General features: G+C 38.9%; 1 protein-coding gene across 9 annotated transcripts in view; it reads right to left on the reverse strand.

Moving 5' to 3' along the window:
- Positions 1-15,496, reverse strand: part of LOC104609816 (tRNA/rRNA methyltransferase (SpoU) family protein) — a 119,040-nt gene that overhangs the window by 101,034 nt on the left and 2,510 nt on the right. For 8 of the 9 annotated variants that reach the window (XR_737327.3, XR_737326.3, XM_010276197.3 and 5 more), the window contains exons 5-9: positions 15,055-15,262; positions 14,586-14,897; positions 1,163-1,316; positions 893-1,030; positions 414-495 (exon numbers count right to left, since the gene is read on the reverse strand). Coding sequence is in view for 7 of the 9 variants with exons in the window: in XM_010276197.3 (XP_010274499.1) it covers positions 414-495; positions 893-1,030; positions 1,163-1,316; positions 14,586-14,897; positions 15,055-15,262 (894 nt within the window). In the remaining 2 variants the exon portion in view is untranslated. The remainder of the gene's footprint in view (positions 1-413; positions 496-892; positions 1,031-1,162; positions 1,317-14,585; positions 14,898-15,054; positions 15,263-15,496) is intronic. The other variant, XM_088895890.1, reaches the window with a different exon arrangement.

The raw sequence follows: 15,496 nt of genomic DNA on the forward strand, positions 1-15,496 counted from the left end.
CATACATATATGTTATACTTTATATGATAAAATATTGTATATAAAATATATTATCTGTTTCATAATATATGTATGATAAAAAAAGGGCAGCCATGTTCACGAGGCTCCCGCCAATGCAGGGTCTAGGGAGGGTCAGATGAATGCAGCCTTACCTACAAATACACAAAGACACAAAGGATGTGTCCTAATATTTATTATCTAATATAATATAAAATAACACATGTATGCATATATGAATATAGGGTACATATAATACATAAATATACTGCAAATCGGCCAGGCCCAAGTTGGATCACCAGAACAATACTAAATTGCCAAAGCATAACATGTAATTTTACATTTTCACTAGAAATCTAGGGCATTATCCAGAAATGGCAAAAAAAAGCAAATCAGAATACACAATGGCAGTATACCTCCCACAAAGATAACTGGAGAACTGACAGAAAAAACTGGCTGCACCTTCAATTGTTGTTGAAGAATAAATTCCTTTTACACCTAAAAAATAAGATGCAATATGTATATTAATGTTAAGGTAATTTCAATGTGGTTGCATGTGAATTGAATTCTTAAATAAGAATAAAAGGCAAAATAGATGATCCAAAAGCCAAGAAAAAGTCTGAAGTTCTGCACACGGCACAAGATATTCCATCAGCTTTGGAGCTGCAACATTTAGCTGCCTTCAAAAGGATTTTAGTCAATAGGAGTGGAAACACCACAGGCCAGGCTACCTTGTCACCACCAATCAGTAACTTCCTTTTTTTATAGGTTACCACAGCCACACTATGTTTATGCTAGTAGAAGTGCAAATAAAAAATCAATGTAGCAGTACAAATATTTATTTTCTAGTTGAAGATTGCAGGACAAAGAATGAACGGTTCAGTTAAGAACAAACCAAAATCCTTGTGGTGCACAGTGTCATTCAGTCCTTGTATAAAAGGACCGAGTACAAAACTTTTAGGCACTAGTTTAGCCCATTCCCCATGATTCTTCCAATCAATGCCCAAAAATGACTGCATGATCAAGCACCTAACTGCAGTGAAAAAAAATTAGAAGGAAAAAAAAAATGTCAGAAAGAAAAGGTGGAAGAAATATAATAAAATAATAATAAAGGAAAATCCTAATTTGACACCATTATGATCCCAACACCAAATGACAGTCATACCTTGAGGATTTTCATGGCAAAAGCCTCGCTCCCATAAAACTGCTAACCAGCTAAAGATTCCCTCTAAAGTTTCCATCTGGAATTGGTAAGATCCTTCAATTTTGGAGTTCAGTGAATAATCATGTGGACAAGAAAAATGAAGCAGCAATGTTATCTGGAAGAAATAATTAGATCAGTTATCAACATTTTGCAGACAACAAAAAGATAATAAAAATTAATTTAGTTATGCAATTTTAAATGGAAAAATGATACACTGGTAGTTAATTAAAGCATTATATGTCAAATCCCATCGAAATACTGCCATAAGAATGATAATAAAGAACTAAGATCTTAAACAAATGAAAGGTGCTTTTGACTGTGAAGAAGCTGGAAATTTTGCAAAATTTCTACCTCCTTTTTTTATTGGTATCAATCAATGAGATTTTATTAATTTTTGTAAGCAGGTGTACACATTTACAAGTAAATAGAACAAAGTAGACTAGCAATTTACTATATACCCCAAAACAACTGATAAATTATGACCCCCTTGGTATCACCCCCAAAACATTTCTGATTTACTAACCCCTTGCCTATCTAGTGAATCATCCATGCTGTTTGCACAACTAGGAATCCACTAGAAAGTGGCCAACAGTTCTTCAGCCAATACTCTAACTTCTCTTAATAAGCATCAATATGTCCATGTTCCCAGAGTGTTACACCTTAACCAGCCCACACAATTGAAAATTACACCTACAGTAATTCAGATAATGCAAGAAAAGAAGAAAAGAGAGAAAGAGAAAGAAGAAGAAAAGAAGTTTCAACAATAGGTTGTGGAAGAAGAAAAGAAGGGAAAAGAGAAAAGAAGAATTCGAACCTCTCTCTCTAGCCCCCTTTCATCACTTTTATAAATAGTTCTAAGTCTGAGTACAATTACTTGGATGCCCTTAATGAGGCGGCCAGCACTAAAGAGATAATTAAAGAAAATAAAAAGAGGCCCATAACTAAGAAACATAACTTTCAAACACTACTTAAAAGAAATAAAGAACACTAGGGCCGATTCGGCCCATTCTCACTACTCTCCCCCTCAAGTTGAGCATAAATGTAAATCATGACCAGCTTGCTCACATAATGTTGAAGCTTTGCCTTTGGGACTCCCTTAGTTAAAAAATCTGCTAGCTGCTCTTCTTATGCAATGAAAGGTAGGCACACCTCTCCTGGAGCCACTCTCTTCCGTATAAAGTGTCTATATGCCTCAATGTACTTAGTTCTATCATGCTGAACTGGGTTGTGAGCAATGTTTTTTTTTTTTTTTATAATTGGGTTGTAAGCAATGTTAATAACAGCTTGGTTATCACAATACAACATCAGTGGCTTGTCACATGAAACACCCATCTCGTTAAGGAGAGATATAAGTCATGACAACTCAGAAACACCATGGGCCATAGCTCTATACTTTGCTTTAGAAACACCATGGTAAATCATATTTTATGTATATCATTTATGCTTTTTTCAAGGATTTTACCATTAAAACATAAAAAGATACAAGGGTTTTATGAAGAGAAAAAGAAAGAGTTTTCTTCTTATTTCTATAACCTCAAAATGGGATTTGGCCCTTGTTCTTTTTCCCTTTTATTACTCTCTTTAAAAAGTTTTATTAGTATAAGATTGGCCGTCTTCAGTTGCTAATAATTTTTTGACATGCAATTTCTCTATTGAATTCATATTATGTTATAGTGTTGTGTTTGAAAAATATTAAAATTAATTCATTTAAAATATTAATGTCTTTTAGATATGATGATTTGGGCGGTGTTTGGTATAGCTTCCATTTATTTGATAAACGGCACCATGTCATCGCCAAATCAGCACTTGTCCCATCATGTCGATTTGTACGCATAGGTATTGATAAAAGTTGGTCTTGGTTTATGTGCGCACCAACTGCTGGGGGAAGCTTCATTTTAACGCTTCCCCCAACGGTTAAGTGTTTATTCACCGTTCCGCTGATATGGCATCTAGTTGTCAACCAATCCCAAAAATTGTTTACCAACCACTTTTTTCTCGGTTTTGAAGACAAATCAAGTACAAACATTTATTTAATAAACGGAAGCCATGCCAAACATATACTTGGTATGTTTTGGGAAGAAATTTGTTGCTACTAGTAAAGAATATTGCCATTTTTCAATTTAAATGCATGTTGATTGATATGTAAAATTATGGGAGCTACCCAAGAATTTGGTTTTTTCCTTTGCAGATTCCTATCACCTAGTTTCTTCTTCTTTTTTTCTTTCTTTCTTTCTTTCTTTCTTTCTTTTCAGATGTGTGCCTTATGTTAGAATCATATTTTTCGTTTTATTATCCCGTGTATTGCATTGAGCCATTTGTGCTTCCTCTCCATCGCTAGCAGCAATACCACCTCTGACTTATTAATCTTTTGTCGTTATGTCACTGGCATTTGAGAGTATTTTATTGATTCAGTTTGATGCTAAGTTGGTGTACCTTGCTGTTAATTAGAGCCTACTCAACTTTCTTTCTTTTCCCTGAGATCAAGAAGAAGAAAATTCATACAGATATAATAACTTTGAGCTATAATATGTGGAGAAAGGAATTATAGTCTTTTAGACAAATTACAACCCAAGAAGCATTTTACTAGCATTTGTCTCATCACCAGTTGGGAGGCAAATTAGCTTCACAATAGAAAAAAATATAAGAACATTGGCATGGATGATATGGTAATTGGTAAGGAATTGTAACATGATAGCCCCTCTTCATCCCGTACAGAGATAGTCAATAAGCAATGTTACCCCCCAAGCCCATCAGAGACAAGGATGCATTTAAAGATCATGAAGGGGCTATAGTCTTGGTATATTCAAAGCCTATTGGAGCATAGACTCAATGAGGGCTGGAATAATTCACTTCTTTGGGAGATGGAAATACCAAATTTTCATTCCATAGCAAATGGGAGACAGAGGAACTAGAAGAGCTTAATCTATGTTTTAGAGATAGATGGTAGTGAAGTTACAGATCAAAGGTAGACTACTAAGGCCTTTGCTGATCATTCTAAATCAATTATTCAATTTATAGAAGGCCACTTAATGAGAGATGGTTAGGTGATGGGCTGGATTGGGATAAGTTAGATGATCAGCAAGCTCAATTCTTGGAAAGAATGTTTGAGGAGGAAATTAAGGATGCAGTGTTTACCATGGATAGATCTAAGGCTCAAGGTCCATATGGATTCACAATGGCTTTCTAGCAGGATTGTTGGGAAATCAGTAGGGAGGATTTGGTCGAAGTGTTTGAGGAATTTCGTAGGAGAAGCAAAATACATGCAGGAATGAACTCCGCCTTCATTACTTTGGTGCCAAAGAAGTCTAATGCCAGTCAACTGAAAGACTTAAGACCAATCAGTCGGTTACTAGCATTTATAAAATCGTAGCTAAGGTATTGTGGTTGAGGATAAAAAAGGTACTACCTTCAGTTATCTCTCAATTTCGGGGAGCTTTTGTTCAGGATAGGCAAATTGTGAAGCAGATTCTTATTGCTAACAAATGTGTTAAGGCCCATAAAAGATCAAGAAAAAAGGGGAGTGGTTTTAAACAATCAACTTTTCCGATCCGATCCAATTTGTTAGGATCAAGGGAGGTATCTGAATCCAGCTCTTACCAGATCAAATTCAGATTTGAGTTGGATCCTATCTAACTTATTTGCAGCCCTAACTATTCACAGCACCCTCATCAATCTCTTGCTCATGTCAGGAAGGCCTGCCATCTACTAATAGAATCAGATTTTGGGAAGACATCTAGGTTGGGGAGTCCCCTTTGAAAGATGTGTTTACTTCTATGTTGGCTCTTTCAAACCTCCAAGGAAGGCCTGCCTTAGATTTCATTGTATACCCCTTTGGTTGGGTTAAATTGGAACTTAGGTCTAGTAATCGATCAAGACTACAATCAGTCTTGAATTCAAAAGAAAAGAAAGAAGAAATTTCATAAGAGAAGAAGAAGAGAGGGAGAAAAGAAGAAGCACACGAAGAGATTTTGAAAAGAGAGAGAGGGTTGATCAGTTGATCTGCCGACCCACTCTTAATATTTATATATGTTGACTAATTGCCCTTATTGCTTACATGGCAAATAAACTAATAATAAAGCTGAAATAACAAGCTGTAAAAACAAATTGAAATAACTACCAACTAACACTAACATAACTAACAAAAATAAACTAACAAAAAATATGCTGCCATACGAACACAGTGGGGAACACAGCAGTGGAGTCCACATCAGTGTTCTCTACATTCCCCCTCAAGTTGGGAATAGATATTTGTCATTCCCAACTTGCATAGGTCTGCCTCTAACTTCTTCCTTGGAACAGCCTTGATGAGAAGATCTGTGAGTTGCATGTTGGAGGTGATATACGGGAGACACACTTCTTGAGACGAAACCCTTTCTCTGACAAAATGTCGGTCGACTTCGATATGCTTAGTTCTGTCATGCTGTACCGGATTATGAAATATATTAATAGCAGCCTGATTATCACAATACAACATTAAGGGCTTCTCATAAGCAATACCCAACTCCTCAAATAATGACTTCAGCCATAGGATTTTAGCCACACCATTAGCCATAGATCTATATTCAGCTTTAGCACTAGAACGAGAAACAACACTTTGTTTCTTACTCCTCCAGGAGACAAGGTTACCTCCTACAAAGGCACAATATCCAGAGGTAGACCTTTTGTCATCAACACTCCTAGCCCAATCAACATCTGTATAAACCTCTATCTTCATGTGATCATTATTCTTGAATAATATACCTCTACCTGGACATCTCTTCAAGTATGCTAATATCCTCTCAACTGCAAGGAGGTGAGTAGTTCTAGGAGAGTGCATATATTGACTGACAACACTAACTGCATAACTGATGTCCGGTCGTGTGAGACAAAGATAGAGGAGTTTTCCAACTAACCGTTGGAACATAGCTTTGTCTTCAAGTGGCTCTCCACCCTCTGCACCGATCTTGTGATTTTGTTCAATAGGTGTATCTGCAGGCTTAACACCCAACTTTCCAGTTTCTTCCAATAGATCTAGAACATACTTCCTTCGAGAAATAAAAATCCCGTGTTTAGATCTAGCAACCTCAATACCCAAGAAGTATCGTAGCTCTCCCAGATCTTTCACCTTAAACTCTTGATGAAGGAGTTGTTTAAGAGACACAATCTCACTGTTATCATTCCCTGTCACTACAATATCATCCACATATACAACAAGCAAAGTCAAGGAAGAGTCCACTCTTTTAATGAACAATGTATGGTCTGACTGGGCCTGTAGATAGCCGAATTTTTCAAGGGTTTGTCTGAATCTATCAAACCAAGCTTTGGGGGACTGCTTTAGTCCATACAAGGCTTTTTTCAACCGACAAACCTTCTTTCTTGTCTCTACATCATAAAATCCAAGAAGTAACTGCATGTAGACTTCTTCTTGTAAGTCTCCATTGAGGAAGGCATTTTTAACATCCATCTGGAACAAGGGCCAAGAGTAACTGGCTGCAAGGGATAACAAAACTCTAATAGTGGTCATCTTTGCTACTGGAGCAAAAGTCTCCAAGTAATCTATACCATAAGTCTGAGTAAATCCCTTTGCAACTAACCGGGCCTTATACCTTTCAATGGAACCATCAACATTATGTTTCACAGTAAATACCCATCTACATCCAACCGGTTTCTTTCCTTTAGGCTGGTCAACTAGCTCCCAAGTATCATTCCTCAGAAGAGCATCCATTTCAACCTTCATTGCATCTTTCCACTCAGGAACTGACAAGGCTTCCTGCACTGTTTTGGGAATAGGAATATCAGCAATGGATGTGAGAAAGGACCTGTAAGAGGGGGACAGGCGATCAAAGGACAGAAATTGGGAAATGCAGTGAGTTGTGGATGTGGTGCAACGTCGTTTGCCTTTACGGACTGCAATGGGGAGGTTAAGGTCATCCAAAGGAGGTAAAGTAGCAACAGTGAAAGGTATCTCAGTGGGACCTGGATCTGATAAAGGGACTGTGGTACCTGGATCTGGATCCGCAGAAGGAACTGGGGCTAGCCTGGACTGCTGATGACCGAAATCAACCAGCCGCCACCGCCTGTGATACTCTCAAATCCTGACACCTCTGACAACCCTCCCCATTACATCCCTCATCACTCAATGGAACAGGTAAAAGAACTTCTGATGAGTTAACCCCACTCTCACTCCCACTCTCACTACTCTCCCCTTGAGGAGAAACCCTAGGGTAATAGGGTACCTCCTCAAAGAAAGTAACACCCGTCGAGACAAATCTCCTCCCAAAAGTAGGTTCATAGTAGCAATAACCCTTTTGAGTTTGGGCATAACCGAGAAAAATACATTTGGAGGCCTTAGGATCAAATTTGGGACGATGAGGTTCAAGAATCTGAACAAAGCAAGTGCAACCAAAGGTTTTAAGGGGAACAGTAAACAATTCTTTATCAGGGTATAGAAGGGTAAATGGAGGCTTCATGTCAAGAACCCGTGAAGGAACTCGATTAATGAGATACACTGCTATAAGAATAGCATCTCCCCAAAAACAAATAGGCACATTGGAGTTAAACATAATGCTTCTAGCCACCTCCAATATGTGCCTATTCTTCCTCTCAGCAACCTCATTCTGCTATGGTGTATAAGGACAAGTACTCTGGTGAATAATCCCATGATCAAGCAAATAAGAGGCTAATGGGTTGGTAAAGTATTCTTTCGCATTATCGGATCTGAAGATTTTGACTTTGACCCCAAACTGGGTTAAAATCATCCAATGAAAGATCTGGGTTAAAGCAGGAACCTCATCTCGAGAACGCATAAGGTAAACCTAAGAAAAATGGGTATAGTCATCAACAAACAACAAGAAATATCTGTATCCCCCCATAGAAGTGATGTGATACGGGCCCCAAACATTGGTATGCACAATATCAAAAGAATTACTACTTCTTTTATTACTCAAGGAATAAGATGTTCTACAATGCTTTGCAAGCTCACAACTCTCACATCCCAAATTTGACATCTGAACAGACTCAAACAAATTTGGAAACAAACTCTTCAAAGACCGAAAGGATAAATGACCCAACCGATTATGCCAAAGCATAACCTGACTAACAGACTGAGAAACAAAAGACTTCCTATCTTCACGATCTTCCTAATGAGAACTCTCTCCAAGCAGATAGATCTCATTCGTCTCACGGCCAGTCCCAATCACCTTCCTTGTCTCCAAGTCCTGAAAAACACATCGGTCAGGGAAAAAAATTACTGAACAATTCTGATGTTTTGTAATACTACTGACTAAAAGCAAGTTAGTATCAAGCTTAGGAACATGCAGAATTGAAGATAAGGAAATGGTATTAGACAACTTGAAGTCTCCCTTGCCATAAATGGGAACAAGGGAACCATCAGCAATGGACACTTTATCTCTACCAGAAGATAAGTGATAGGTAGTGAACAGTGATGGCAAGCTAGTTGTATGGTCAGATGCACCTGAGTCTATTACCCAACAATGTTCAGTGTTACCTGGAGTTGAAGCATGGTAAGCTGAGGCCCGAGTACCTAAATGAGCAAAGGCTGATGTGGGAGGAGCTGATGGTGGCTGAGATGATTGAACTGAATTCCCAACTTCCTTTTCCAACTGAGTTAGGGCAGCCCGGACAGCAGCTAGGGTGTCTAGAGGCATGCCTTTTGTGCCCGATGAGGATGCAGAATCGGTATTAACAGCCATATGAGCATTACCCCTTTTGTTCCTCAGTTTTGTTGGAACTAGATGAGGGTGCAGCTTCCAACATGTGTCTTTAGTATGCTTAGGTTTCTTGCAATGTTCACACACTAGATCCTGCTTATCTTCCTTCTTTATACCCTCTCCGTATCACCCCTAGACTTAGGTTTAACTGCTGCCAAGGCTGGTGGGAAGGGCTGATGCTGCATCATAACCTTTCTCCTAGTCTCCTCATTATGCACCAAGGAGTAGGCTTGAGATAAGGTCACACTGTCCCTTGTTAGTATTTGTTATCTCACAATATCGTAGTCAAGATTTAGACCAACTAGGAATTCAAAAACCCTATTAGTTTCAACTTGCTTTCTATGAGTTTGTGCATCCTTCTGACTTTCCCACTAAAGTGTTTCTAGGTGGTCAATTTCATGCCACAAAGATTTCAAGGTAGAAAAGTAAACCGAGGCTGGTTTCTCTCCTTGCTTAAGGTTGTAAACCTCACACTTCAATTCATAAGCCCTAGCAACATTAAGGGGTTGGGAGTAAGTCTCTTTCATGACATCCCAGATTTCCTTGGCTGTTTTTGCCCACAAATAGTTTTGCCTGATATGTGGCTGCATAGAGTTGCACAGCCATGTCATAACCAAATAGTTCTCATGAACCCATTTGGTATAAGTTTGGTACTCCTTAGTTGGTTCTTTCACATCTCCCAACAAGTAGTTGAGTTTTCCTCTACCCCCAATGGCCATCATGGCCGATTGAGCCAATTCTAAGTAGTTTGATCTATCAAACTTCACAATTGTAATCTGAAAGGCATTCTCAGACATGTTACCAGAATTGCTAGTCCCAAAAACACCTTCCCCCTGATTCTTGAACTCCATTCTTGGTCAAGAATTAATAATAAAAAACCTTTTAAACTACTATAATAGAAAACAGCACCCAAACAACTGATAACAGCCGGCCTAGGTCTTCCAAAGAACAAAGAGAACAGAATTCTGTATGAAACCAATTCAAAATCTGATCTGAAACCAACAGCAATTCTGAATTTTAGGGTTTTCTCTCAAAACCCTAAAGGAAAAAAACAGATTTTCCAGCCGCACCTCTTAGAATATACCAAGATGATTTTTTCCAAGGTTATTCTCAAGAAAAACTTACTTTATGAAAGAAAATCTCTGGCCGCCACCTTCTGTCTGATGCAAAACCCTAATCTTGAGGATCCAAAGCCTTTTCTAATTCTTCCTGACTACTGAAACTCTCCCAGCCTTCTACAATCTTCTTAGTAGTAGCCGCACACTACCAGTAACCTCCAAGAATCAACCGATCCTCCTTCTTTGTTGAAAAACTTCTAAACCTAGGAAATTCTCATGTAGTCAATCTAATTAGACTAACATAAGAGCTCCTAGGTCGGCTCTGATACCAAGTAGTCGATCAAGACTACAATCAGTCTTGAATTCAAAAGAAAAGAAAGAAGAAATTTCAAAAGAGAAGAAGAAGAGAGGGAGAAAAGGAGCACACGAAGAGATTTTGAAAAGAGAGAGGGTTGATCAGTTGATCTGCCAACCCACTCTTAATATTTATATATGTTGACTAATTGAAAAATGGCTGAATTGCCGTTATTGACTACATGGAAAATAAACTAATAATAAAGCTATAATAACAAACTGAAATAACTACCAACTGACACTGACATAACTAACAAAAAGAAAACTAACAAAAAAAATGCTGCCATACGAATGAAGGGATGAGAGATCCATCATATGGATGGCCAAACCCTACAGGAAGGTAGGGTGAAATTTCAAAAATTTCTCTCTCTCCCATCTGGGAATCGCATTCCCTGTTTTATAAAATCTGCATTTTCAAGGATCAATCTTGAACCAAGAACCGAACCAGATCTGAAACAAAAGGTAGGAGAGGGAGATACCTGATACGAAGAAACGGTATCTTCCAAAGAAGGTGTTCACACCCAAAGAAATCTCCAAAGACTGCTCCCACTGAAGATGACACGGTGTAGGGTGGAGCAGAATCAGCAGTGTTCTTCCCAAGAACCGAATCCTTCAGCAAGAATTCGATGGAGGCTGTGAGCACGACTTCAAATCAGCCTTTCTCCAAAGACTGATATCAAGAACGCTTCTTGATCACTCCTACAAGAATAGAGATCAAACTGGCAATGGCGGTGACTGGAGGAGAACGCAGAGAGAAGATGGCGCAGTCTCATTGTTGTTGTCTTCTCTCTCTGTGATCTGAGATCTGATCTCTGGGGTTGAGTGTTGTGAAGAATGGTTCGCCCCCTCCTCCTTTTATAGCCTTAAAGAGAACTCCTAATCTCATTAGGAGTTTCCTAATCCAAATCTGTATTTGGATCAAGAGTTCTCTTTAAGAGATAAGGATAAGTCATTTATCTTATCTGCAGATTAGATCAGCCCTCCTAATCTCATTAGAAGCTTTTCAGATCCAAATCTCTATTTGGATCTAGACTCTCTGAGTGGATAGGGATAACTCCCTATCCAATCTGCTGATCCAATCCCAAACCCGCCCCTTCTTTAACTAATCAAATTAAACCAATTCGAATTGGGCTTTAGGCCCATTAAGTCCATGTGCTCATTAACCTTCCAAACTACTGCCCAGTTGGGTTTTTCTGTATGGCGTGGAACCCAAACATTGATCTACACATCAGCCACATGGGTTCAACCTAGCCTCTGTTACAAGGCCTGGCCGAATTCACTGTTATGGGCAGTGAACCCCTGAGCCCATCACCATGGGCTCTTAATGGGTCCAACATTTACACTAAGTGGTCCCTAGGCCAAGCCACCTTATAAAAACCCAGGGACTGTGGGTAGATGCAAGATTAGCCCATCAGGTATTACCCTCAATAGTCTTACACTTAACCTCTCAACCCATAATGATCAAACACTGCCCAACAAGAGAGGACCTCTCCCTCGGCTGCAAGGAACAGTGTTGCACTCTCCACTCACATGGATCCCGAGAATTAAAACCTTTTGCAAACATTTTGAAACCATAATATATATATATATAAATATATTTTGCAAAACAAATTTCAACAATTGAAATCGGCTGCCGGCAGCTTTGGTTTCCATCAGAGAGAGTGCATCCCCGATCATTACCTTTTGTCCGACAAAGGGGCTGATCCTGTTACTATGATCACCCACTTAGATGAATTCTCGGACTGCCCCAACATACCCAGGTTTTGACCCCCTCTAAGGATCTCACTGATTGGCATATCAAAGACAGCCCAATCCGACACCTAGTGAAGTATCATAATCGATTCTAGGGGTCAGGTGTAACATTCCAGTTTTGCCCACTAATCACCAAGGTCAAGGGCAAAAATGGAATTCTGGTCTGGTTCAAAGTTTCAAGTTAAACCTACACTGCAATGTACCTCGGGTCTCACCCTGGCAGCTGAGACAGGCTACCCCAACCAACTTGGCGGCACATCAGTGTCGGCCTTAGCAGGATAAATCTCCCCAGACTTATCCAATGGCTGTGAACATTCTAAACTAACACGAGTCTCATATGTGTCCAGTTTAAGGGTATTACACAGAAACACACCATAATAACATGAATCAAATATGTACTTTATTCATTTACAATAAATGTCATAATGTACATCATTCTGATTGGAGCTAAGGGCATGCACTGTCTAACAACGAACACAATGGGGACTACAGCAGTGGGGTCCACATCAGTGTTCTCTATAGGTCTATCAAGGAGCTTTAGAGAGTTTGAGATTTCTTCAGTGTCTAACCTGCTTGGCCTCTTGTTTTTGAGTAAATCTTTCTTCTCCTCTCTTGTTTCCACTTCTTCTTCTCCTTCCCTTCCCATGAAAGAAGTTTGGCGGGTTCCTAACCCCCCAAAGGTTAGTGCTTTTTGCTGGGAAGTTTTCCATACATCAATACCGGTGTATTCTATATAAGTTGAAAGGTGAGACTACTTTTCATCTCTTAATATCATGTCCTTTTGTTTGTTGTATTTGGGAATGGTTTTGCTCTCTTTTTGGTTGTAGGTGAAATCCCCATGATAGCTTGGATAGACTGTTCAGACTGTCCTTTTTGAGGAACACAAGAAGGGATAGAATTCTGTGGAGATGTACAGGAGCAGCAGTGATTTGGCCTATTTAGGAGGAAAGGAATTCAAGAACTTTTGGCAACAAAGAAAAGAGTATAGGGGCGACTATTGATTTAGTAACTTTAAAGAGTGGCTCATTGGGTGAAGACTATCTTTTCTGACTTTACAATGGAGGAGTTTTTGAGGAATTAGGGGACAATGGCTGGTTCCTCCTTAGCGAAACAAAAATCTCTCAAGGTATGAACACCCCTAACTGGTGGCTGGATAAATTTGAACTTTGATGATAATAGCTTGGGTAATCTTGGTTCGTCAGGAATTGGGTGTGTGCTAAGGGATGAGGCCAGTAACATATGTGGTTTATATTTAGGTCTGATTGAACAAGGACACTCGGCGCAGAACTCTTGGCTGCAGTATTTGGGGTACAAAAAGCTAAAGAAATGGGGCTTTCAGGGTTGGCGATTGAAGGGGATTCAAAGGTCTGATTGAACAAGGAGACTCAACGCAGAGCTCTTGGCTGCAGTATTTGGGGTACAAAAGCTAAAGAAATGGGGCTTTCAAGGTTGGCGATTTTGAAGGGGACTCAAAGGTAGTAGTAATTGGGCGGATGAAGAAAGGAGAGGGGATGGTTTGACAATATAGGAATGAATTCAGGTGATTCAAAAGGCTGCCAAGGAATCTAAACAGTATAGTAAGGTGGGTAAGAAGATCAGCTAATTGATTGGCGGATGGCTTAGCTAAGCAAAGAGTCCATAAACAATAAATGTATTGGGTCCAATTGTAATAGAGTGGGGTCTTTCTATTGTAATGGGCTGTCTATCGCAGCTGATCAAAAAAAAGGGTTGTCCATCGCACAACTTCTTGTTGTATTCTTTCTTCCTTATTAATAAAATATTGTGTGTTGCTGATCCAAAAATATGTCACTTCCTTGAGGAAATGTAGCATCCTCATATAGAGGCTTGGCTTTAATGATGGCAGAAGACTCTCAAATGCAAATAGTATTCAGATGAATGCAAGAAGGTCGACAGGGTCCTTGGGCCCTCATACATTAATTACATTTTTTTATCAATAACTGTGGATTGTATTAATATTAAAAATATGAGAAAGTTACAGGCATGGGGGCTAAACAATCTTAGCTCCCAAGAACAACCATAAAACATCAAAAACAAAAGTTACAAGACAGCCCAAAATATAGAATGTCTGTTCACCCCTTGTCTAGCCTCATACATTAATTACATTGTGAAAATGTCTTTTGACTTGGTCTGAATACCCTTTTCAAACAGTTCCAAAGATGAGCAAAACTCATGCAGATGAATTAGCTAGGGAAGGAGTAATCAGAAAAAATATGTACTGGGAGTCAACCAATCAAGGCTAGCTGTGTGTATTTCTATCTATTCTAGATTTGGAGCGATCAAGACAAAGGTTTTCCTCATTTGTTCTTTTTAATATGTGTTCTTTTTTTATAAGTCTTTTAGTATGTAGTCTTTCTTGATGTATTATTTCTTAATTAAAAGAATATCTTTGATCCCAAAAAAAAATAGCTATAGGAATTGAATGTATATCATGAAATAAGGAAATCATGTAATGTTTGCTTCCTACAGAGTTAAGAGACAATGATAACTGACCTGGTGAGTCCAAGCTGCTTCAACTAAGTGTGTCCCATATTCTTCAAGCATTTCATATAGAAGTAGGAATGCGTCCCATCTCTGTTGGCTATTCAAGCAGGGACTGGCTGAATTGTATATTTTCCCCACGCCCAATGACTTGGCTTCCTTTTCAGCCCACTGTGCTCTCTTTGTCATACCACAAGAAGTTGAACTTTTTTCAAATGAAGTTGCTTCTGAAACACCACTGCAGCATTGGCTTCCACCACTTCTGCTTAATGCTGTTTTAAGTATGTGAAATGACTGCTTCCTCACAAAACCTTCCTTATCAACCTAAGCAAGACAAAAAGGAATAAACACATTACAAGATTCCAAATCCCTTGTACACGTCAAAAATAGATTAAGAATCCCTTATTATGCTCTGGAACTACCAACTGTATTAGTAAACCAATGTGGATCTGTAAAAGAAAACTAAACAGTGAATTCTTACCAGGCCTCTTTTTATTTCATCCCAAAACTCCTTTTCAGATTTTAAATCCAAATTATCTTCCCCATTACACACAGAAACTTCACACCCATCCATATGAAGTGAGGAAGACAAATATAGAGACAAAACATTATATGCATCCCTTCGCTCTAAAGGTCCAAGAGACAAGAGTGTTTTGCAGCACTTCCATATTTTTGTAAATAAGTACTCCCTGAAAAATCAAAATTAAAGAACTTAAATAATACTGGCACTTGATTCATTGTCAGTTTTCATTTGCAATCTGGTGCCATCTTTTAAAGCTCTTTCAGGCATAATGGGTTGTACCCCTGACTTGCCTTTCCTCCTAGCTGCTTGGAGACATTGAGGCTTTTCTGTCAGAAGATACTAAGGAAATCTGTGCCTTCTACTATTTGTTGGACAGTCTGGAAGGAAAGAAACAGCTGAA

Source organism: Nelumbo nucifera, chromosome 1 (assembly GCF_055504915.1).
Source record: "Nelumbo nucifera cultivar China Antique chromosome 1, China Antique-T2T, whole genome shotgun sequence".
NCBI lineage: Eukaryota > Viridiplantae > Streptophyta > Magnoliopsida > Proteales > Nelumbonaceae > Nelumbo > Nelumbo nucifera.